Source organism: Saccopteryx leptura, chromosome 13 (genome assembly GCF_036850995.1).
Source record: "Saccopteryx leptura isolate mSacLep1 chromosome 13, mSacLep1_pri_phased_curated, whole genome shotgun sequence".
Lineage (NCBI taxonomy): Eukaryota > Metazoa > Chordata > Mammalia > Chiroptera > Emballonuridae > Saccopteryx > Saccopteryx leptura.
In genome coordinates, this window is record NC_089515.1 from 43,282,271 (window position 1) to 43,305,170 (window position 22,900).

At 47.1% G+C, this 22,900-nt stretch overlaps 1 protein-coding gene across 2 annotated transcripts; it reads right to left on the reverse strand.

Moving 5' to 3' along the window:
• Positions 1–683: 683 nt before the first annotated feature.
• SKIC8 (SKI8 subunit of superkiller complex) lies at positions 684–17,872 on the reverse strand. 2 transcript variants are annotated; one of them, XM_066354785.1, is made up of 11 exons: positions 17,776–17,872; positions 15,425–15,475; positions 14,744–14,771; positions 12,909–13,014; positions 12,377–12,549; positions 8,753–8,901; positions 8,442–8,535; positions 7,555–7,648; positions 4,314–4,406; positions 3,755–3,833; positions 684–843 (listed from the first exon to the last, which is right to left on the reverse strand). In XM_066354785.1, the coding sequence occupies exons 2-11, from the start codon at positions 15,434–15,436 to the stop codon at positions 754–756; spliced, it is 918 nt and encodes a 305-aa protein (XP_066210882.1). In that variant the 5' UTR covers positions 15,437–15,475; positions 17,776–17,872; the 3' UTR covers positions 684–753. The 2 variants fall into 2 exon arrangements, with proteins under 2 accessions (XP_066210882.1, XP_066210883.1); XM_066354786.1 differs by lacking the exon at positions 17,776–17,872 and adding an exon at positions 17,466–17,718.
• Positions 17,873–22,900: the final 5,028 nt, after the last annotated feature.

Sequence of the window (22,900 nt, forward strand, 5' to 3'; positions counted from 1 at the left end):
GGTGGAGAAGCAGATGGGCCCTTCTGTGTGTCCTGGCTAGGAATCAAACCCGGGACTTCCACACGCCGGGCGGACACCCTACCACTAAGCCAACCACCCAGGATGCCTATAAACATTGTTAATAGAGCAAAGTCCACCAGTGAGAGAGACTTCTCTGAAATTACTAGGGTAAAACACAGAGTGTGGCACAGGCCATTATTAACCCTTTAAGTAGTACAAACGTTCCTGAACATCCTCACTCAAAGGGTTAACAAAAAACTCACTACTCAAAGGGTTAATACATTAAATGGATGCCTACATAGGACAGAATGCAGAGCATCCCCAGCCAGTCAAACACCTGTTTCCTTCAGGAACCTATTCTGGACTAGATTAGCTTTCTTATCACAGCTTCTGCATGACCCAAGACCCTGGGACCCCAGGGTGAGCCTATATTTCTAAGCTGGAAAGTTCAGTAGGTACCTGGATCTCCATCTCTGATGCTCACTTGCTTTCACTTAACGATGCCAACTCTTCTCACTGTGTAACAGTAACAGGGCACACAGAGAAGGAGCATGTTCAAAAGTTCAGGTGTTTGCATTAAGAACACTTTATGTTAAAGTATGAACAGCATTTCCAATAAAACATTGAAAGATATAGCGTTATCTACAAAATTTAAGTTTCTGCTGTATTTCTTTCAAACAAGCTAAAAAGATAAGGAATGTTTATTCAATCTGTACATTCTCTCAGCAGCATTAGCACGGAAGACTTTGATGTTTAAACTGGACAGTCATAGATGTGAATTTCTTGATCATCTCCGACAGACACAATTTTTGAGCCATTTCCGTTGTATTTTACTCCCCAGACCTGTAAATAAACAGGGGAAAAAAAGGTTGTGCTAATGCCTTTATTCTTCATGAATAGATATCCTTACCCTATTCTCATATTGAATCTCGAAAAACATTGAGATGAAGATGTTCTTGTGCTTTCTGAGCCAGTGACAATAAGACCTTTATTTTATATATTTATTTTTTTGTATTTTTCCAAAGTGAGAAGTGGGGGGGGGGGGGGTAGGCAGACTCCCGTGTGCGCCTGACCGGGATCCACCCAACAAGGCCACTAAGGGGTGATGCTCTGCCCATCTGGGGCATTGATCCCCTGCAGTTGGAGCCATTCTAGTGCCTGAGGCAGAGGCCATGGAGCCATCCTCAGTGCTGGGGCCAACTTTGCTCCAGTAGAGCCTTGGCTGCGGAAGGAGAAGAGAGATCAAGAGAAAGGAGAAGGGAAAGGGTGGAGAAGCAGATGGGCACGTCTCCTGTGTGCCCTGGCCAGGAATCGAACCCAGGACTTCTACACGTGGGGCCAACACTCTACTGCTGAGCCAACTGGCCAGAGCCAAGACCTTTTTTTTAACCAGGCATCTTTAATTATCACTCCCCTCACCTCCAAACTCCATAAAATGACTTTTCTAAACAGGAATTAAGGTATCTACAAATCTTTAAAAGATTCAGAATTCAGGGAGTGACCTAATGCCATGAAGATGGAGCCCACAAGGGTTCTCAGGTCTCCAAGAAGACAAAGGGCCCACTGTCACCCTGAGGCTACTGCCTACAGGGACAACTGCACACAGGGCTCCTCACCTTATTCCTGTGCCTCCCCCCTACAGTCAGTACTTCTCATTCTGTTATCAGAGGTCTATGGAGCCTGCCTGTCCCCAGTAGCCAGCTTGGTATCATGAATCATTGATTTTATTTGTAATGTGCTGAATTAACAGATTCACCCCTCCTTCCCATACAGAACTGATGTGGCTGGAGTTTCATCAGCTAAGTCATCCTAACCCTAAGCAGGGTGTTCTAGCCCTGACTTCACTGTTGTGATTGGGCTAGGACTAAGTGATGGCCTCACTTCCACTTCAAACATCTTCCTGAGACAGCACCACACTCTGACCCCCACATGCAAGACACAGCCATCCAGGACTTGTATCTGGGAGTAGAATGTCAAGATTATATCCCTTCAACTTCACTGGCAAGGGTTTAAAGTTAAATGTAAAAAATGCACAAATAACTTGGTTAACTGCTTCCCACAGAGGGATCTATGGGATCACCATAAAAACCTTTTAAGATGTATTAAAAACAACTTTACACTGCCAAGGGCACTTATTTTCTATACTGCCTAGTTCCCCAAGACCTTCACTACTTAAAAGTGGTTGGGAGCAGCACCAGTTGCTGCCCCAGAGCTGGTTAAAAATGCAGGCTCTGGCCCTGGCCAATTGACTCAGCAGTAGAACATTAGCCTGGCGTGGGAAAGTCCCAGGTTCGATTCCCGGCCATGGCACACAGAAGCACCCATCTGCTTCTCCACCCCCCCTCTCCTTCCTCTCTGTCTCTTCCTCTCCCACAGCCAAGGCTCAATTGGAGCAAAGTTGGCCTGGGCGCTGAGGATGGCTCCATGGCCCCTGCCTCAGGTGCTAGAATGGCTCTGGCTACAAAGGAGCAACATCCCAGATGGGCAGAGCATCACCCCCTGGTGGGCATGTCAGGTGGATCCAGTTCGGACGCATGCAGGAGTCTGTCTGACTGCCTCCCGGCTTCTAACTTCGGAAAATAAATAAATAAATAAATAAATAAAATTAAAACAAACGAAAAAGAAATGCAGGCTCTTAGGGCCCTCCCAGGCCTCCTGAATGACACTTGCATTTTTACCAGGTCCCTAGGGTGCTCCTATGCACACTGAAGGTTGAGAAGCTCTATGCAGAATACCTTTACCATATTACAGTTACGTAGGTAAAAATACAGTCCCCTGTGAGAACAGAGCCTCTTCCTAACTTAAATACTCAAACTAAAGTTATATCATGAAAGCCAAACATGTAAGAATTTCAAGTATATTAAAAAAAAAAAGGCCAGACCAGGTGGTGGCACAGTGGATAGAGTGTCAACCTGGGATGCTGAAGACCTAAGTTCAAAACCCTGAGGTTGCTGGCTTGAGTGCAGGCTCATCTGGCTTAAGTGTGGGTTCATCTGGCTTGAGCATAGGGTCGTTGGCTTGAGTGTGAAATCATAGACATGACCCCACGGTCACTGGCTTGATCTCAAAGGTCCCTGGCTTGAAGCCCAAGGTCCGTGGCTTGAGTCCAGGGTCGCTGACTTGAGCAAGGGGTCACTTGCACTACTGGAGCCTACCAGTCAAGGCACATATGGGAAAGCAATCAATGAACAACTAAGGTGCTGCAACAAAGAACTGATGTTTCTCATCTCTCTCACTTCCTATCTGTCCTTTTCTCTCCTTCTCTCTCTCTCATGCCCTTTGACAGCAGAAGCTTCTGGAAAGGAAGGTCCTTCCTAAGCCAGCCATGGCCAGGCTGCACCCTGACAAGGGCTCCAGGCACCAGCTGGAGTAGTTTCCAAAAAAGGCATTTAAAGGTTGTGCAACTGCCTGACCTGTGGTGGCGCAGTGGATGGAGCATCTGGGACGCTGAGGTCTCCATTTCAAAACCCTGGGCTTGCCCAGTCAAGGCACAGATGAGAAAAAACTACATGTTGATGCTTCTCACACCTCCCTCTGCCCTTCTCTCTCTCTATCCTCTCTTTGTTTTCTGGCCTACACTTGCCCAGCCTCTGTAGCCAGAACACAGGCTGGATGGACATCTTTGCAACAGCTGCAGAGTCAGGTCTACCAGTCCTGACAACTAAAGTAGCAAGTAAAGGAGAGACTTTAGCACAGTGGTCAGATAATGCGAGCAAGCCAGAGACAAAGAATTTCAATGCCACTGATACCATACCTGATCCTGGTGATCAAAGAAGGTGTGAACACAAGTCCTCGTTCCAACGTCCCAGACTTTTACACTTTTGTCAGATGAACTATTTAAAAAAGGGAATAGCAGTATCAGAAAACAGTTTTCAGACTGGTCTGAAATTGAAGGGAATATGACTAAAAATTCCCTCTTGCTCACCTACATTCTGCCTGTGTTCAGAGGCTCTCTCAGTGCCTGTGTTCACCCAGGCGGTGGTCAGAGTGCTGGCAATGCTGGATGGCTTTCTGTTTACAGAGCAGTCATCTCCCTAAACTGTGACCTGCCTGATGTTCACAGTAAGTGATCTCATGAGGAGCCTCACATCCCTTAACTAACTGTACGTAGAATCCTAAATGTATAAGAGAAAACTACAAGTTGATCTGTTCAAGAGAATCCATGTTTGTTCCAGCTAAGGGCAACTAACTTCACAACTTAAAAATAAAATACACTGCAAAGAACAGCAGCTACCTGAACATAAAAAGGGTTATACCATCTTCAAATTTTTAGGCAATCATACATTTTAGAAAATGCTAAGCATCCTAAGTACCTGGAAACAAAGTGAGTGTCATCGGGACAAAATGCCACATTCAGAACCCAGGACGCGTGGCCACTCAGCGTGCCAGCTAAGTTGGCGTGTTGTCTGAAATGAGAAAGTGCCAAACAAAAAGATGTTGTTAGCTTTGGAATAAGTTACTGAAAGTGCATTATTAAACCTGCCTGTTTAATTAGACCAAATTTGCTATCTTTGTAAGGACAGCATTAGGATATCAAAAACTCACTCCTTAGTGAGGAAGCAGCATCACATACTGCAGAAAGATTCACAGTGGCATTAACCCAAAATGTGTTAATGTCACCAAGAGCCAAGAATAAGATCTGTGACAAGCGGAGAGCTTAGAAGCTCAAAACAGAGCCACACTCTGCAGGCTCAGCACCCGGCTCTGAAAACAGCAGCAGGTTCCACACGGGCCAGTGCCTCCCTCCAGATGTCCTCTACAACTCATATGGCCTCGATAAACCATTTTTAAATTGAATTTAAAAAAATTTATTTACTAATTTTTAGAGAGAAGAAAGGAAGGGGCTAGCCTGACCAGGTGGTGGCGCAGTGGATAGAGTGTTGGACTGGGATGCGGAGGTTCGAGACCCCGAGGTCGCCAGCTTGAGCAAGGGCTCATCTGGTTTGCGCAAAAGCTCACCAGCTTGGACCTAAGGTCGCTAGCTCGAGCAAGGGGTTACACGGTATGCTGAAGGCCCATGGTCAAGGCACATATGAGAAAGCAATTAATGAACAACTAAGGTCTAGCAACGGAAAACTGATGATTGATGCTTCTCATCTCTCTCTGTCCCTATCTATCCTTCTCTCTGACTCTCTCTCTGTCCCTGTAAAAAAAAGAAAAGAAAGGAGGGGGCAGGAAGAGAGAGAGAAACATTAATTTGCTGTTCCACTTATTTGGTTGACTCTTATATGTGCCCTGTGGATTGAACCAGGAAACTTGGTGCACTGAGATAATGCTCTAACTGAGCTACTGGCCAGGGTATAGACCATTTTAAACGGGATCAAGAACAATGCAGGTTTAATCCCTACAGCCATTTTCACTTTTTAAAAAAGTGAAACTGGCCCTGGCCAGTTGGCTCAGTGGTAGAGCGTCGGCCTGGTGTGCAGGAGTCCCGGGTTCGATTCCTGGCCAGGGCACACAGGAGACGTGCCCATCTGATTCTCCACCCCTCCCCCTCTCCTTCCTCTCTCTCTCTCTCTCTTCCCCTCCCGCAGCCAAGGCTCCACTGGAGCAAAGTTGGCCCAGGCGCTGAGGATGGCTCTGTGGCCTCTGCCTCAGGCACTAGAATGGCTCTGGTTACAACAGAGCGACGCCCCAGATGGGCAGAGCATTGCCCCCTGGTGGGCATGCCGGGTGGATCCCGGTCGGGCGCATGCGGGAGTCTGTCTGACTGCCTCCCCGTTTCCAACTTCAGAAAAATATTAAAAAAAAAAAAAAAAAAGTAAAACTGGCCTGACCAGACAGTGGCACAGTAGATAGAGCGTTAGGCTGGGACGCGGAGGACCCAGGTTCAAAACCCCAAGGTCACCGGCTTGAGTGCGGGCTCACCAGCTTGAGTGAGGGGTCACTGGCTTGAGCAGGGGATCATAGACATGACCTCATGGTCACTGGCTTGAGCCCAAAGGTTGCTAGCTTGAAGCCCAAGGTCACTGGCCTGAGCCCAAGGTTGCTGGCTTGAGCAAGGGGTCACTTGCTCTGCTGTAGCCCCCTAGTCAAGGCACATATGAGAAACCAATCAATGAACAACTAAAGTACAGCAATGAAGAATTGATGCTTCTCATCTCTCTCCCTTCCTGTCTGTTTGTCCCTATCTGTCCCTCTCTCTGACTCTCTGTCAAAAAAAAAAAAAAAAATGAAACCAGCTTGACCAGGCAGTGGGGCAGTGGATAGGGCACTAGTCTGGGATGCTGAGGACCTAAGTTCGAAATCTCAAGGTTGCTGGCTTGAGCGCAGGCTCACCACCCTGAGCGCGGGATCGCTAGCTTGAGCAAGGGGTCACTGGTTTGGCTGGAGCCACCTGGTCAAGGCACATATGAGAAAACAAACAATGAATAATGTGCTACAACTATGAGTTGATGCTTCTCATCTCTCTCCCTTCCTGTCTGTCCCTGACTTCCTGTCTATCTGTTTTTCACTAAAAAAAAGTGAAATCAAGTCACATACAGCAGTTTCACCCCTGTGGACAGACCCAAGTGGGTACGAGGAGGCAGCCTCAGTGGAAAATCCTCAGCCTTCATTCAGTATCCCACCTCAGCCTGGGTCCCCCATCTGCAATGTGGGAATACTAATCTATGCCGCCAACTCATGGGCTGGAGGGAGCATGCATGAACTCAGCAATGAAATACTATATAAAGAGAGCCAGGCCCTTAGGGACTGCTGCTGTCACATGGGCTCTGCCCCCACGAGCAACACTGCCTGAGAGGCATCCACCCCACTGGGCCTGAATATCCTTGTTCAGCTCTCCAGAAGCTGCAGTTCTAATTCCAGGTCTACCAAAAATAGTGAGGCAGAGCAGTGTGCAGACGCCCAAGTTTAAACTCATGATAGGATGTGCACACTGATGGTCCTGACTGTGGTACATGCCCCTGGTGGATTAGACACCAGGTTCAAAGCCGTGAACCAGAGGCAAGCTGATTGCAGTCCTAAGTCAAAGCATCAGGACACACATCTAACACCTTAGAGCAAGACCTGGGGGGAAACGGGCACGGGACTGAGGATGACGGGAAAACACCAGGACGAGAGCCTGCACAGGCTTCAAAGGAGAGCTGCCGACTGAAGAGAAGGACTGACTCATGTCTACACCTGAGTCAAAATCCAAGAGCAAAAGGCTACCTCATCCTGACCTGCAGTGACTGGGACGGAGGAGTGCCAGCTGGAGCAGCCCACCCCTAGAAAACATTTGGCCCTCACTCCAGGCCAGCCACAGCCCTTGGCTCCATCTCCTCATCTCTATGCTACTTATTGACCCCAAAGAATTTGAAATCAGTGAGCTCACCAGAGACAGGACGATCCTTGCAAAAACAATAGCAAGGATCCGATCCCAGCAGGTAACCCATGCATGTCTTCCTCCAGGACACTCTACACTCAAAGATCGGGGGGGGGGGGGGGGGGAGAGGAATGACTGGGGAAAGAATGTCTTATATGACCTGACCATAAGTCTTTAATAATAACAATAAGAGACAAGACAGGCAGTATTGTTAAGCAAGAAGCCTCAAATCTCAACAGGCAACTTACACATCATAGATCTTGATGTAGCCATCATCTGAAGCAGTGACAAGGAGCTGAGAATCCGGGGAAAAGGTCAAGGAGCGAATGGGCATAGCATGGCCTGAAATTCACAAAGGCCCTTGTTAACCTGGTGATCACTGTTTTCCAACCCCTCATATGGGCTTCCAATGACTATGTCCCTTCTAACAACAATGAGCTGCTTTAGTCAGAGGGGAGTATACAGACTGGACCCTTCCTCCTCATGTTCTAGAAACATCCATATAACCCAGGCCCTCCTCGCAGAGCTATTTCTCCTCAGTTCCCTTCCCTGACCAGTTGGACCTCAGCACATATCACTTAATAAAAACTTCTCTGCCACAGACACGGCCAACATGGAAATATACGTTGCTTCTCAACCATAAGGTTGATCAAACAGAGTAATATTTTCCTACCAAATCCTTAAGGTACAGGATAAACTGAGGAGGCACTGTATTCACTTGGGAATATATATAAATATACAGCTGTCTCCCTCCACCTGACCAGTCCTCTCACCCAGAGGCCACCAGTGTGCAGGTGGGTACCACTTTCGCCTACCTTCCAATTATCAACAAGGAGTTGCTTTCTAATCCCAAAGTTCTTTAGAACCAAACATGATAGAAATGAGATACTTACATAGCTGAGACACTGTATCACACAAATAAATGAACAAGCATTTATCACAGGTATGAAAACTAATAAGTCTAGGTGATAGCTACAGTGACAAAACCAAAACCTGGAGGCAGGCACTCCAGATAGCTGAGATAGATATTTTGCAAATCTAATGCTCACTTGCCATTTAGTAGCATGTGAGTGAGAATATAATGCTTCCTCTGTGATCTGATAGCCCAGTTTGCACAAAATCAAATGAGCCATACCTTCCAGCGTATGCAGCAGTTTTCCAGTTGCAATATCAAAAATATTGATGATTCCATCTATGGCTCCACTGGCCAGATACTTCCCATCAGGACTCTGTGCACAGAAACGTGGAAAAGGTGTAAGATTCCATGTCAAGCTAGCCCCACCAAACCCAAGCAGATGTGCTGCAGGCTGCAGTCTCTATGGCTGGCTGGCAAACCCCACCAGAAGAACAGTAGCTCCCTGACAAGCCCCGTGGAACCTGCATCAATGATTATAACAGTGAATGGAGAGAATCGGACAGAGAGAAAAGAGATCAATGTTTCCTTACATATGCAATACTAAGAATGAATTTTCCTCTTGTGTCCAAAGAATATTCCTTTTTCCCACTTTCCACACCAAAAATGTTCACTTTGCCCACATGAGTTCCTGTGGCCAGATACTGGGAATCAGGAGAAAAGGCCAAAGTCCAGGCATCCACTGAAGAGAAAACAAGAAGGAAAAAAAATACAGTGAGAAAAGATATGACTTTAATTTTTTAAAACTTTTAGCTACTTAGAAAAACAGTTTGACATTTTCTTAAGTGAAAGCAAACACTTTCCATAATACCAGGCAATTCCACTCCTAGGTAGCCACCCAAGAGAAATGAAAACACAGGTCTGCGTAATGACTTTTACACGAATGTTCACAGCAGCTTTACTCATAAGAGTAAAAGACTGGAAGTATCTGATGCCCATCAACTGGTGAATTGATGAACAAAACGTGGTACATCCTCACAGGGGAATAGCACTAAGCAATAAAAAAGAACCATTGATCATGCATGCTACCACACAGAGGAACCTCATACACATCATGTTTAAGAAAGAATGAAGACATGTAAGACAATACAATTCCATTTATGTGAAATTTTTCAAGAAGGCAACACTATAGAGACAGAAAGCAGATCAGCAGCTGCCTGAGGCTGAGATCGATGGACTATAAATGGGCATAAGGGAACTAAAACTGAATGGGAGTGATGGTTGCACACAACCACAGAAATCTACTAAAACTCACTGAACTGCATACTTAATTTCATAGTGTAATCACGGAGGTAAAATTTTACCTCAATCAAATTGTAAATAAATGAAAATGTACCAGAAATACTCTTACATAAAACCACAATGGGACAAAGTATATTTCACACATTTACAGGAATAAAGACTGGGAAGAGACACTGTTAAAAAACAAATCAGGCCCTGGCCGGCTGGCTCAGTGGTAGAGTGTCAGCCTGGCATGCAGGAGTCCCGGGTTCGATTCCCGGCCAGGGCACACAGGAGAAGCGCCCATCTGCTTCTCCACCCCTCCCCCTCTCCTTCCTCTCTGTCTCTCTCTTCCCCTCCCGCAGCCGAGGCTCCATTGGAGCAAAGTTGGCCCGGGCGCTGAGGATGGCTCTGTGGCCTCTGCCTCAGGCACTAGAATGGCTCTGGTTGCAGCGGAGCAACACCCCAGATGGGCAGAGTATCGCCCCCTGGTGGGCATGCCGGGTGGATCTCAGTTGGGCACATGCAGGAGTCTGTCTGACTGCCTCCCTGTTTCCAACTTCAGAAAAATACAAAAAAAAAACAAAACCCAAAATACCCCCCAAAAAACCCCACAACAAATCAATTAGTTTTAAGTTACACAACCTAAAACGGGAAGCACCCTCAGTCTTGCCCCTCCTGCTCTTGCCCAGAAACAGTGCTGGTCAGGTCAGAGGGAAGGAAGAGAAAGGCTCCTTCCCAAATCCCTCTCCTCAGTCCTGGGGCTCTAAGATGCCATGCCCTTCTCAGCCCATCAGACACTGAAAGAGAGGCCTTGTCTCACGGTGGATGGGGGCTCCCAGCACAGATGAGTCAGCACCATATTCCATAGTGAGTTTTAAAATAACAACCCCTCCAAGGAACAATGAGAACTGAGGAACAGAATGGAGATAGAGGAGGGATCAAAGGGACTAGAGGAAAAGAGGACAGAGGGAAAGGGGATGACAGGATGGGATAAACCTGAAGGGAAGGGGGGAGGGTGCTGTAGGGAGGGGGGCAAGGGAGATGTTGAGGGGAATGGAGGGAGAGGGGATGCATTTGGGGTGACCCCAGAATCTATGTAAACACAATTTAATTAAAAAATAAAAAAATAAAGTAAAAATCCCTTGCAAATGTTAACACACATTTAAAATAGAAACTCATTTAGTGCTATCACATACCTTAGGAAATGCTTATTTTAAATAGCAAATTAACAAAAAATGCTCAATTAACAAAGAAGTGCTATTAATTAAGTAGTTTTAAATATCTACCTTCATTCCCACATGACAATAACATTTATTCTAACAGGACTATGTGTTTTTAGTCTTACTACAATTAGCTGTTTATGAGAATAATGGTTATTAGAAAGCCTGATTTTTATTCCTTGAAGTTTAGGACTTTTAGCACAAGTATCCTAATGCTCAGAATTGGAAGGAATTTTTATTCGATTAAACCTTGCACATAAGATTTTTTTAATATTTGCATAGTAAATATTTATTTTAATCCTTAAGTTCCACCTCGTGGTTTCAAAAGGAGCCTTTTTTTTTTTTTTTTTTTTTTTTTTTTTTTTGTATTTTTCTGAAGCTGGAAACGGGGAGAGACAGTCAGACAGACTCCCGCATGCGCCCGACTGGGATCAACCCGGCACGCCCACCTGGGGGCGATGCTCTGCCCACTAGGAGGCGATGCTCTGCCCCTCCGGGGCTTCGCTCTGCCGAGACCAGAGCCACTCTAGCGCCTGAGGCAGAGGCCAAGGAGCCACCCCCAGCGCCCAGGCCATCTTTGCTCCAATGGAGCCTCGGCTGCAGGAGGGGAAGAGAGAGACAGAGAGGAAGGAGAGGGGGAGGGGTGGAGAAGCAGATGGGCGCTTCTCCTGTGTGACCTGGCCGGGAATCGAACCCGGGACCTCCGCACGCCAGGCCGACGCTCTACCACTGAGCCAACCGGCCAGGGCCTTTTTTTTTTTTTTAACAGAGACAGAGAGAGAGTCAGAGAGAAGGGACAGACAGACAGACAGACAGGAACGAGGGAGATGAGAAGCATCAATCATCAGTTTTTCGTTGCGACACCTTAATTGTTCATTGATTACTTTCTCATATGTGCCTTGACCATGGGCCTTCAGCAGACCGAGCAACCCCTTGCTCGAGCCAGAGACCTTGGGTCCAAGCTGGTGAGTTTTGCTCAAACCAGGAGCCCACGCTCAAGCCGGCAACCTCGGGGTCTCGAACCTGGGTCCTCCGCATCCCAGTCCGACGCTCTATCCACTGCATCACTGCCCGGTCAGGCGGAGCCTTTCTTTACCCTCACACGCCACAAACCATGTGATGTTGAGGCTCTGTGCTCCCACCTTCCTTCTTTAACAAGAGTTTGCAGAAGAGCTCTGGCCTGGCTAAGCTCGTCCTCAGTGTTTTCTCCAGGATCTGGGATTTTCCTCATCTTTTGTACTAGAGTACAATGTCCATGGGTATTTCTAGGACAGGCATAAGTTAAGTGCCATTTCCCTACATTCATTAGACCTAGACTTATCCTGGGAGTCTTACCTTCAGGGGAATTCAGCTGCTCTTTACTTGTCAATAGCAATGCCTGCTTTTATTACTATAGAGCACAGTATTAACAGACTCTGTGGGATGGGATGGGGACCCAAGTTGTCTATGGAGCCATGTCAGCAGGGTAAAAACACATGCAAAGAGAATAACCCAGGAGTCAGAGAGTACATGCCTGGGTAGCTTCCTCCAAATACATCTACAGCCCACACACCCTGACAGCTGTGATTCAGTGAACTGAACAGGGACTGGGCATGTGTCTTCTCACAAAGCTCTAACAGTAACAATCATGGAGCACTGCCTCTGAGGGGATGCACTCAAGTTCTAGACAACCTGATTACAAACCTGTCATCTTCCCGAAAGTAAAACTCTTACCAGGTCCTGCATCTATAGACTTTATCTGTTTGCCATTTTCCAAGTCCCAGAGACGAATGTGAGCATCGAGAGAACTGGATGCAGCAATGGGCAGGGTGTGGCTGATGTCCACTGACACCACGCCCAGCTGATGTCCCTCCAGACTCCACTGCAGGTCCAGCCTGTCATCTCGCCTTCAGTGGGGGACAAAGAAATAGATCTCTTCACACACAACCTACTATACCTGGCACCTGATAATCTGAGTCTGTGACCATGCATTATCTGTGAAATGGAGAATCAGAGAGGCATGAGGAGTCAGAGAACACCAAAGGCAGGCAAGTGATAACCATGGGCATTTTTGTGAAAAACTATTGGGCCTTACCACTAAATACCAGGAAAACAAGGGAGAAATGAGCTGCCTTTTCACACCAGCACACTGCCATTGCTTTCTTGTCTAGAAAACGGCATTATCCTGACTGCAACTTGGGGAGCCCAGAAGCAAACCATCAAACCCCAATTTCCAAGGCTATATGTTAGGGGCAAGGGTGCTCACCATTTCCAGACTTTCACCAGGTCATCCAGGGACCCTGTGACCACCGTCTCAGAGTTTTCTTTCTTGTTTGTCCCCCAGGCCACTGACCAAATGGCATCATCATGGGCTAGAATGGAAAACATATTTAAAAAGGCTTCATGCAACTTCTAAATTGAATGTGTTAAATAAAATGAAACTAAATGCTGCTCCAAGAATCTGTAGGCAAATCCACCCCTATCTGCTTCTCTGTTTTGTAAAGTGCTTTCCCAGAAAGCTTTTTTTTTCTCTTACAACTGTGGAACTCTATATGAGAACTGGAGGTTCTGAAGAATCTACCTGCCCAAAGCATAGGCTTACCAGATGGGAAGGTGGTCCTGGAATAGTCCAATGTCCATTCCACCTGACATGTTGTCTAGTATGAACCCATCTGGAATGGCTACTACCATTTGACAGAAATGAGTGAAACCAGCAGGAAGCCCTCCCCCTACCACCCAAAAGAGACCTAAACTTGAGTAAGAGTTATCTCTTAGCGATCTCTGGAAACCAGTAGGCAGTTCACTGTAGGGAGCAGAGGTCTGAAACAAATACCTGATGCGGCCTCCACACAAGCTGCCTTTCACCACAAATGTGTGTTATGTTACACAGGCCAGTTATTACATTAATCCTTTTCTAAATATTACGTCAATTCATCACCACCACAACCCTATGCAGTAGGAATGGTTAGCATCACTCTTCTTTTACAGACAAGGAATCAGAGAATTAGAAAAGCCTAGTAGCTCACCTGAATTCAAAAGCTAAGATGTGGTAAAATTGGGATTCAAACCCACTCTCTCTATTAACTAAAGTCCACCCTAAACTCTGATTGTGCAGGTTGCCATTCTGGTGGGCCACACTGTTGGGTCTGCTAACCTGGCTCAGGTGTAGAAGTGTCACAAGTGTGCACAGAGGCTTTCTTCACACCTGGCTGCAATTCTCTAGGAACACCTTTCCAAGACATGAATATAAGGGCACTGAACTTAAACAACTGTGAATTACACACAGCATCATAACTTCAATTTCAATTGCCACCCGACCTGAGTCTGTTAACCTGCCACCTGGATGGCACTGGCTGCATACGAGGCAGTTGACTGGACACCTGGTTGGCTCCTAGTTGCCCATTCTAGCTAACATGGAAGAATGCTTTAGCTTGAACTTCAGACCATCTAAATGTTACCCGCTTGGAGTATTACAGTTTTTATTATCAGGCATTCCACATGTCCCCCTAAGTTTTTCCTAACTCGTCCAGGTTGTGGCAAAGAAATGAAATACATGTGGACAGTCCATGCACATGCTCCTTTTCAGGTATGAAGCCCGCTGCTACTGCTGCTCAGTCCCCAGAAGTCCCCACAGTCTGAGACCTTGACAGAAATTCACTTCACTGATACATCTTCCATTGTCATTAAGAGTCAAAGGTCCCCTGTGGGCATCCCTTAAGTGGAGGAGCCAAGTAAAGACCCCTGAAGCAAAAGTTCTGGGTTCAGGGCCAGGCTCAAGTTCATCGCCCTTGATGAGCTGACATTAACAGGATTCTGAGGCTCAAAGCATTTCCTTTTTTCACGGTTATGTCTTTCTCAGATGAGAAAGCTTTCCTCAGCCTCGAGTTCTCCGGCCTATTATTTGACTCCTTTGGTTTTCCTGTCATTGTTGGTTGGTTGTTTGTTTTTACATGTATTTGTCTTCAGCTGCCTCTGCCAATTTTTCTGCAAAATGAGCATACTTGGGAATTGCATGTCTGGTCGGCATAACAAAAATCTTAAAGAATCCAGAGACAATACTGTTTTCAAAGGCAAATTTGTTTGAATAGCCAAACTGCTTACCTTGCTCTTGTTTGAAGAGAATACTGTACTAAAAAAGAAAAGAAGCCACAGTAAACCAATGGTCAGATTTCAGATATATCATATCTCCTTCCTAAAACACCTGCTGGCATCCACCTCACCACCTCACCACCCAGCCCCAATAGACAGTCACCATAGTGTTAGCTACTTTCGCTATGTCGCCCTGATCTCCTACAAGCTCCTGGATTCCTATTCATGCAGGATTTGCAAAGTCATACTAGAAAAAACTAGTTTTAAAGAAACTAGTTTCTCCACCACCACTCCCCCCAAAAAAACTAATAAATGAGGTTTTTCCTGCTCTGGCCACCAGGAAGCTAAGAGTCTACTTTACAGGTTAATTTTTATAGTTGTATAAAACTGCACAGCCTACAGAATAACCTGCTAACTTTGTCCCTAATCTTATTACAAAGATATGTTTTCCTTTTCTGATCTTTGTTTCTTTTTTGTGTTTGTGTATAAATTCTTTTAAGCTTTCTCAAGTCCTCTATAAACTGGTGAAATTTTCAGACGACATAATCCTCCTCTTAGTGTTGTGTGTTTTATTGGTGAAACCTCACCCCATGCTTCAGGAGCAGAACCGGAACTGGATGCTAGTTTTCTGACCACACCCAGACAACCTGCCAAAGAGACCAACTAGGGTTCCTTGCCTCACCATGGCCTTACCTGGTTGGTCATTTCCTTAGCCAAGGATGAAGGGCTAAAGGCCAGACAACTCTGTGGAAACAACACCATGGTTTCAGTAAGGGGATGTCATCAGGACAGAGGGGGCTACAGGAGTTTCCCCTTGACCAAGAAAATAAGGCAACCCGTTGCCAGAGGTGCCCTGATACTTTTCTATGGGTCAGTCCCAGGAACTCCCTTCACAAGTCCCTTGGAGCCCAGAAACTCAACTAACACCTACCCCATCCAATGTTTTCTTCTCCCCAAGTCTGACTACAGAAAAGGGCCAGTCTCTGCCCCTTACTGCTCTTCAGAGAGATAAAACCACAGGCCCGTTTAATTTTCCATTGCTCCCAGAGGGAAATACTCGCTTAAGATTTGCAAGCTTCTAGTAACAACATTTTTGTCAACCAATCAATATATAATTTTATGTGATTCCATTTAAAGACATCTTCCTTACTATACATTGGTAATTCATTAATATCCAACTCCTGGCCAGCAGCACTCTATATGCCTAAATGAAGCTTACCTAACACATGTATGTTCTCTGTAGAGCACAGCACAGCCTTTCAGCTCTTAGGAACACTAAGACAGCACTTCAGCACTGTGCTTGGGGACTATTTTAAACAGTGAAACCATCAACAAAAAGCACAAATATACAAAAATCATGGCACTACATAGACCGAAAAAGGACACTTGTTTACAGTATGCGTTGACATCAGAAAGCAGAGTGTCTCCTTGTTCACCTCCATCATATGGGCATCAGATGACCTGAATTTCTCACCACCTCAAAGATGTCCTCAAAAGACCATAAAAGCACTATAAATACTGATTTGGGGCTAACAATAAATTTTAGCACATACGTGAGTTTGCAAATACAGAATCTGAAAATAATAAGGATCAACTATAATAAAATTTTATCAAAATACAAAAAGTAATCTTGTGACAATATAACGTGTTTTTTCTAAGTAATACATTATATAATAACATCTATTGGCAAGCCCAGTAACTATCATAATTTCAAAGTTGTGATACACTTACACAATATCCTAAGATATAAAAATACTTGTGATTTCTACTAGTGACAAAGTCGCACTGTGACATGTCACCTAAACTTATAATTGTAGAAAATACTAAATTTCAGCTAGAGGTCAGAGAACATAAGGATGCAATTTTTCTTCTCATCCATGTTCATGGCCCCCTCAATTCTGTTCATGAGCAAAAGGGACTCCAGAGTGAAGGCATCCAGATTTAGGTTACTTGCTTTAAATTTGCAAACACCAAGAGGCTACTGTGAAGGTTTTTCCAGGAATAACAAACAAATGAAGAAAACAACAACACTCCAAACAGTTTCTAAATAATCCTTGCCTGTGAAGACATCAATCAAGCTGGTAGTGCTCAATTCACCTGTGACACAGGACACAGTCCTGCTGAGGGTAGGAAGGAGAGGAAAGAGCTCAAGCCAGTTTTGCTTAAGCACCAGCCCTCTCCCTTCCCAATCCCCGACTCACATATAGCAAGAGAAAGAAACAAGGAAGAGTAGGAGGGCTTGCAGGAAAGCCAACGTCTATGAAGCCAGTCTCCTCAAGACAAAGGTGTGCTTCCATCAAAGAGGATGTACTGAGTTGGGCCCGGTTTTAAGTCCTACACACTTGTATTAGCTCACTGAACCCTAATACTCCCATTCAGTAGGTGTTCTTATCCCCTCTTCCTTCCTAAGTGAGGCTTAAGAGAGGTGAAGGAAGCTTCCCCCAAGTCAGTGTGACAGTAGGTGGATACAAGCTACGTACTGACTACCAAGCAACAGCACTTTCCGCACCAGTCTCTAAAAACAAGTAATTTCAGAGATAAGAGGACCCCAAGTCCTCTTTTGCCCTCTTCTCTATGTCGGGAATTTCCCCACAATTTCCCAGGCGGAATTCACTGCTCTCTCCTCTGCATCTCCAAAAGACACCACAAGTGCCTCTATCAGAGTGCTCAGGCAGGAATGACCCACGATACCACATGGTACTTGACGTCAAGAGAACCCAGGCTGTTCTTGTACCTGTCTGTTGATGGGTGGCCCTTCTCTGGAAAAGTTCGGTTAGGACGGCCCTGCCGTTTACGGGGACAGAGGCCACTCCCGTAGAAACACCAGCCCTCGTCTCGAGGCTGCACAGAATATTCTCAGGATGTACCCCAAGAGGCAGCAAGGTAAACGGAGTCGAGCCACCTCGGGCCCACGGCCTGGAGCAACCCTAGGCAGGCCTGCCTGGAGGCAGCCTCGGATCCACCCTGGCTCACCCGCTCCTCCCTCCCTGGCTATCAAAGACCCCGAAAACAGCCACCCCCACCGGCAATGAACACTGACTCACCGCCTCACAGCCCCGTTGCACAGCCTGGGCGCACCTCTGACGTAAGTGCTGCACGACTGCGACGCACGGCGATGAGCTCACGAAGGACCGAGGGCTCTCTCCCGGCAGGGCGCCGGCGCACGCTGAGCGCCCCCTACTGACGCCACGCTGCCGCGGAGGAGGGTGGGCGGGGACAGGCGGGGAGGCCACGCCAATCCCGCCTATTACCCCGAGGGGCGGGGTCGTGGGAAACCGGCTCCCGGAGGCGCAAGTTAAGGTTCCCGTCGACGTCGTTGTGGGCGCGATTCTCCGTTTCTGCTTTGTTTTTTGACTAAACCCGATTACTTCTCGGGTTCTGTGGCTTAAAATTTTTTCAGTGAAATTGAGGTTTGTTTTTAAAAAATCAAGTCACAACCTGTTAATGTGACAGATATTCAATGGTATATACCCCACCTCCAGATTATTCTAAAAGCACTCCAGTCACGTTTATGGCCTTTTAATTTTTCTTTTTTGCCTTTTAATTTTATTTGTTGTCAGAATACTGAAGCTTTCACCTTCTGTTCGCTTTCTTTCATACCTGCTGTTAATTTTCAATAGAAGCAAATAGTTTTGGATATTAAGTCAATTTTTTCCCTCATTGATTTTTGAGAGAGAAAGAGAGGCATTAACTCGCTGTTCCACTTAGTTGTGCATCCAGTGATTGCTTCTCATACGTGCCCTGATCAATGCTGGAACCCAAGACATCGGTGCCTAGCCAGCCACCTCTGTGCTCCGGGACCACATTGGATCCACTGCGCCACTCACTGGCCAGAGCTAAGTTTCTGTCAGCCAAAAATTCAACTAATCATCTCCCAAAAAAGAGACTAAAGCCTGACCTGTGGTGGTGCAGTAGATAAAGCGTCCGCCTAGAATGCCGAGAGAGTTGATGCTTCCCACTCAGCCCCCACCCCCATTTCTCTCTCTCTCTCTCTCTCCTTTCTCTAAAATAAAAAAAAAAAAATTTAAAAAAAAAATCTTTGTAAAGAAATAGCCTGACCAGGCAGTGGCGCAGTAGATAGAGCTTTGGACTGGGACGCAGAGGACCCAGGTTTGAAATCCCAAGGTTGCCGGCTTCAGCGCGGGATCCCTGGCTTGAGTGTGGGATCATAGACATGACCCCATGGTCGCTGGCTTGAGCCCAAATGTTGCTGATTTGAGCAAGGGGTCACTCGGTCTGCTGTAGCAGCACCCCCCCCCCCATCAAGGCACATATGAGAAAGCAATCAATGAACTAAGGTGCAGCAATGAAGAATTGATGCTTCTCATCTCTCTCCCTTCCTATCTGTCCCTCTCTCTGTCTTTCTCTCTACCTCTGTCACACACACACACACACACACACACACACACACACACACACACACACACAAGAGACTAGATTAAGAAAAGTATAGAAGATGTAAGAGTGCATCATGCATAGTAAAGGTATGTCATCTTTGATTTAAAAAACCTGTTTTGCCCTGGCCAGTGGATGAGATTTAAAAATGAATATAATCAGAGGGTCTAATATTGTCTTCCCATACTCCAGCGGATGGCCTTGCTCACCATCTGGGGTACATTTCCACTTTGGAAAACCTGGTATCTCACAAAGTTTTGTCTTGGTTTTAAACATTTGGAGAGCTACAACTGTGAACATATAGGCTGAGAACACAACTGCACAGAATACTCGTGATAACTATGCAGCATAGGGGTTAATCCTATTTTACACAGAGAAGGAAACTGACCCTAAGGGGGGAGGCCATGACTTCCCAGGGTAACTCAGCCAGCTAGTAGCAGAGTAAAAATGGGAACTCAGACCTCACTGGAGATAGCTATTTGTTTTCTCATTCCCAATTTCACAGTGTTAGGAGAGGGGACAGTGGGGAACAGATCACAAAAAGAAAACGGGTGGCTGAGACCGTCAGGACATCACTGTTACGGGGCCAGAGGCGGAAATCTGGATTCAAATCCGAACACTCAGGGTGCTGATGACTCCTTTTTCACCTGGTTTGGGGATTGGAGGCTGGCTGAGCCAGAGAAGCTCCTGGAACTGTTTTTCTACCCTGGATAGTCTGAGCAATAGAAACACCAGCCTGGGGCTTTACCATGCGTGGCCACAGGGTAGCAGTCTCTGCTTGCTCTTGGACACTTGGCAGGTACTTGCTGAAGGGGATCCCTCCTCAGCTTTTCCAGACCCATAGGCAGTGACTACCTGCTGCTGAATCATTATAGGGTCCCAAGAAAAGGACTCACAAGACCTCATCCAGAAAATGAAGGCCAAAACATCATGACGATAACTTCTAGGAAATAGGCAGGAACCACACTACACTGGGAGACTGAGTCACAAACTCAGGGCAGTCCAAGTGCAGTTGGAGGAAACAGGCCCTGTGCATAGGGAAAGGCAGGGGCTGGTCAAGCCCAGAGTGCATAGAAGTCTGCTGTAACTGGGCCCACCATGACTTTCCAGACCTCTTTGACGTTTACCTGGTGACTTAGGAAAAAGCAAAGTCAGGCAGGTATGCCAGGGAGTCCAGGATGGTGGGCCTGCTAGGAGACTGTGGCCCCTTGGATGGTGGAAGAATTTGGTGGGGAAGCTGTGAGCCAGCACCATAGTCTGCAGAGAATAAGACAGGAGAGGCTGGTGGGTGAGGGTGTGAGGAAGATGAAGAGGACCCACCTGGATGAGAGTCTCAAAGGAGCAGAGGATGGAAGAGCAGGGTTTCTAGGTATACTGGTAAACATTCAAAGCAGGCTTTTCAGGGAAAGAGCTAAATCTGGTTCACAGCACATGCCGATGGCTGTGGTATTCATATAGCTCCCATGGGTGATTTTAAGTTATTATGTGATGTAGCTGACCAGTACGTAGAATCTACCACAATAAAGGGGCACGTACCAGCTACAGATCCCCACCCCAGTGATTCTGACATATCAGTGGGGATGTCATGCTTGACCCCAGAGTGCATGAGGTATGCACACCTTATAAGTATGCACCCCACAGGGCACCAGAAGTGATGTCCTCCAGGACAGAGCCAATGTGAGTTGAGGCCCCCGATGCCCACTCCTTTCTGTGGCCCCCTGCTCCTTTAGTGCAGATCCTTAAGCATTTGGAAAGTGGCCACCCATGACTTCAGGGCTGCTGGCATTCCCTCTGCTCCTCCCATGTCCCATTTGCTCTGTACCTGCTTTCAGAAGGGCCTTGACTTCTGGGTCTTCACCAAGGGAGGGGCCAGGCCCCAGTTCCAAGGAAGGTTGGGCCTGTGCTGGCCCTGTGAGAGGACAGGCTGAAGGCCAGGCCCTGCCCTCCAGAGGCCCAGCTGCGCCTCAGAGCCCTACACAGTGTGCAGGCAAGTCCCACAGTGAGGTAAAGAGTGGGACAATGGTCAGGAGCCCTGGGTCCAGCCTCAGCTCCACACCGACCTGCTATCACTTGGAGCCCATCAAGCTGTCCCTGGGACCCAGTTTCCCTAAACACACACACACACACACACACAGGCCCTTGGCACTGGCCAAGGTCTCAATCAGCCCAGAAGGGCACTGAGCTCTGCCCTGGCAGGGTATAATTCTGTCCTCACAGAAGATGATGATTCCTTGGACCTCTGGAGACAGGGATCCTGTTCTGTAGTAGCTACCTCCACAGATCGCCTGTCAATTAATTTGCCAGCTCAATGTCCAGGGGCAAGTGGTGTTTGAAAGGCATAATGTATCCATGTCAGAAATGAGTGATGGGATTTGCCGTAGGGCTGTGGTCATGCCTCCCCGCTCCTCCCACCTCCCCCAAGAGGCTTGCTTTATCATTGGGTCCCTGTATTTGCATGCATCTTTGCTTGGCCACCCCTTGTCAGCAGGTGGCCACGGGGGACTCATTGGAGGCCCATTATCAATGCTGGTTGTGAGGGATAATGGAGGGCAGGCCCATCTGCACACACATTAGGCCCTTTGTCTCTGGGCCAGTGGGGAAGATGAATGAGGACTGTCGCTAGGCCCCTGCTGCCTGGGAGACATCCGGGCCCGGGACAGACCTGGGCTGGCTGTTGGGTGGAAACTGGACAAAACCAGATCAAATGGGCTTACCCAGAGAGAGCTGAACAAGGCAGAGGGAAAAGGAGCCCTGAGAAGCCATGCGAGTCAGGTGGGGACTCTGCTTGACCCATACCAGTGTTTGCCCCCCAAGAGCCGGTGACTGGTCTTATGGAGCTAGAGCTCCATCGGCATTGTGTTAAGTCCAGGCTAACAGAGTCCCCATGCCCGCTGGGGAAAGTGAGGCCTGAGAAAGCCATGGACTTGCCTAAGGCCCCTTCAGGAATCAGCAGCCGGGCCAGGAATAGAACTGACATGAGGAACTTCCACAGACACCCCCACCCCATTCAGCGTCGATCCAGCTGAACACTAATACCTGGAGTGGGCTTGCCCACCGGAGGGTCACTGGTGAGCAGTGCTAAAGGCTGCTGGGGACTGAGGAGAAGGAGGCCTAGGTCAGCTACATTGTAATAACAGCTTGAAACTCAAAGCCACATCTGCACAGGAGCAGACAGAACCCTGTCCTTGACCACAGACGACTGGACGAATCAAACAGCTCAATTATTATCTCTTCTGTTCCTTTCCAGAGCCTGGACTTTGTTTACAGATGGCCTTCCTAAATCACACGTAAGGACTTTGTGGTCTAGGATGTGAGCCTGTCATCGGGGTAGTCTGCCCCACTTTTCTTTTTTTTAATTTTTTTATAGAGACAGAGAGAGTCAGAGAGAGGGATAGATAGGGACAGACAGACAGGAACGGAGAGATGAGAAGCATCAATCATTAGTTTTTCATTGCGACACCTTAGTTGTTCATTGATTGCTTTCTCATATGTGCCTTGACCGTGGGGCTTCAGCAGACCGAGTAACCCCTTGCTCAAGCCAGCGACCTTGGGTCCAAGCTGGTGAGCTTTTTGCTCAAACCAGATGAGCCTGCGCTCAAGCTGACGACCTCAGGGTCTCGAACCTGGGTCCTCCACATCCCAGTCTGATGCTCTATCCACTGCGCCACCGCCTGTTCAGGCTCTGCCCCACTTTTCAAAGTGAGACCAGCATGTAGATAGCAGGATGGCGCCATTTTCAGGTTAACAATCCTGGAGCCTCTGAAGTGAACACTG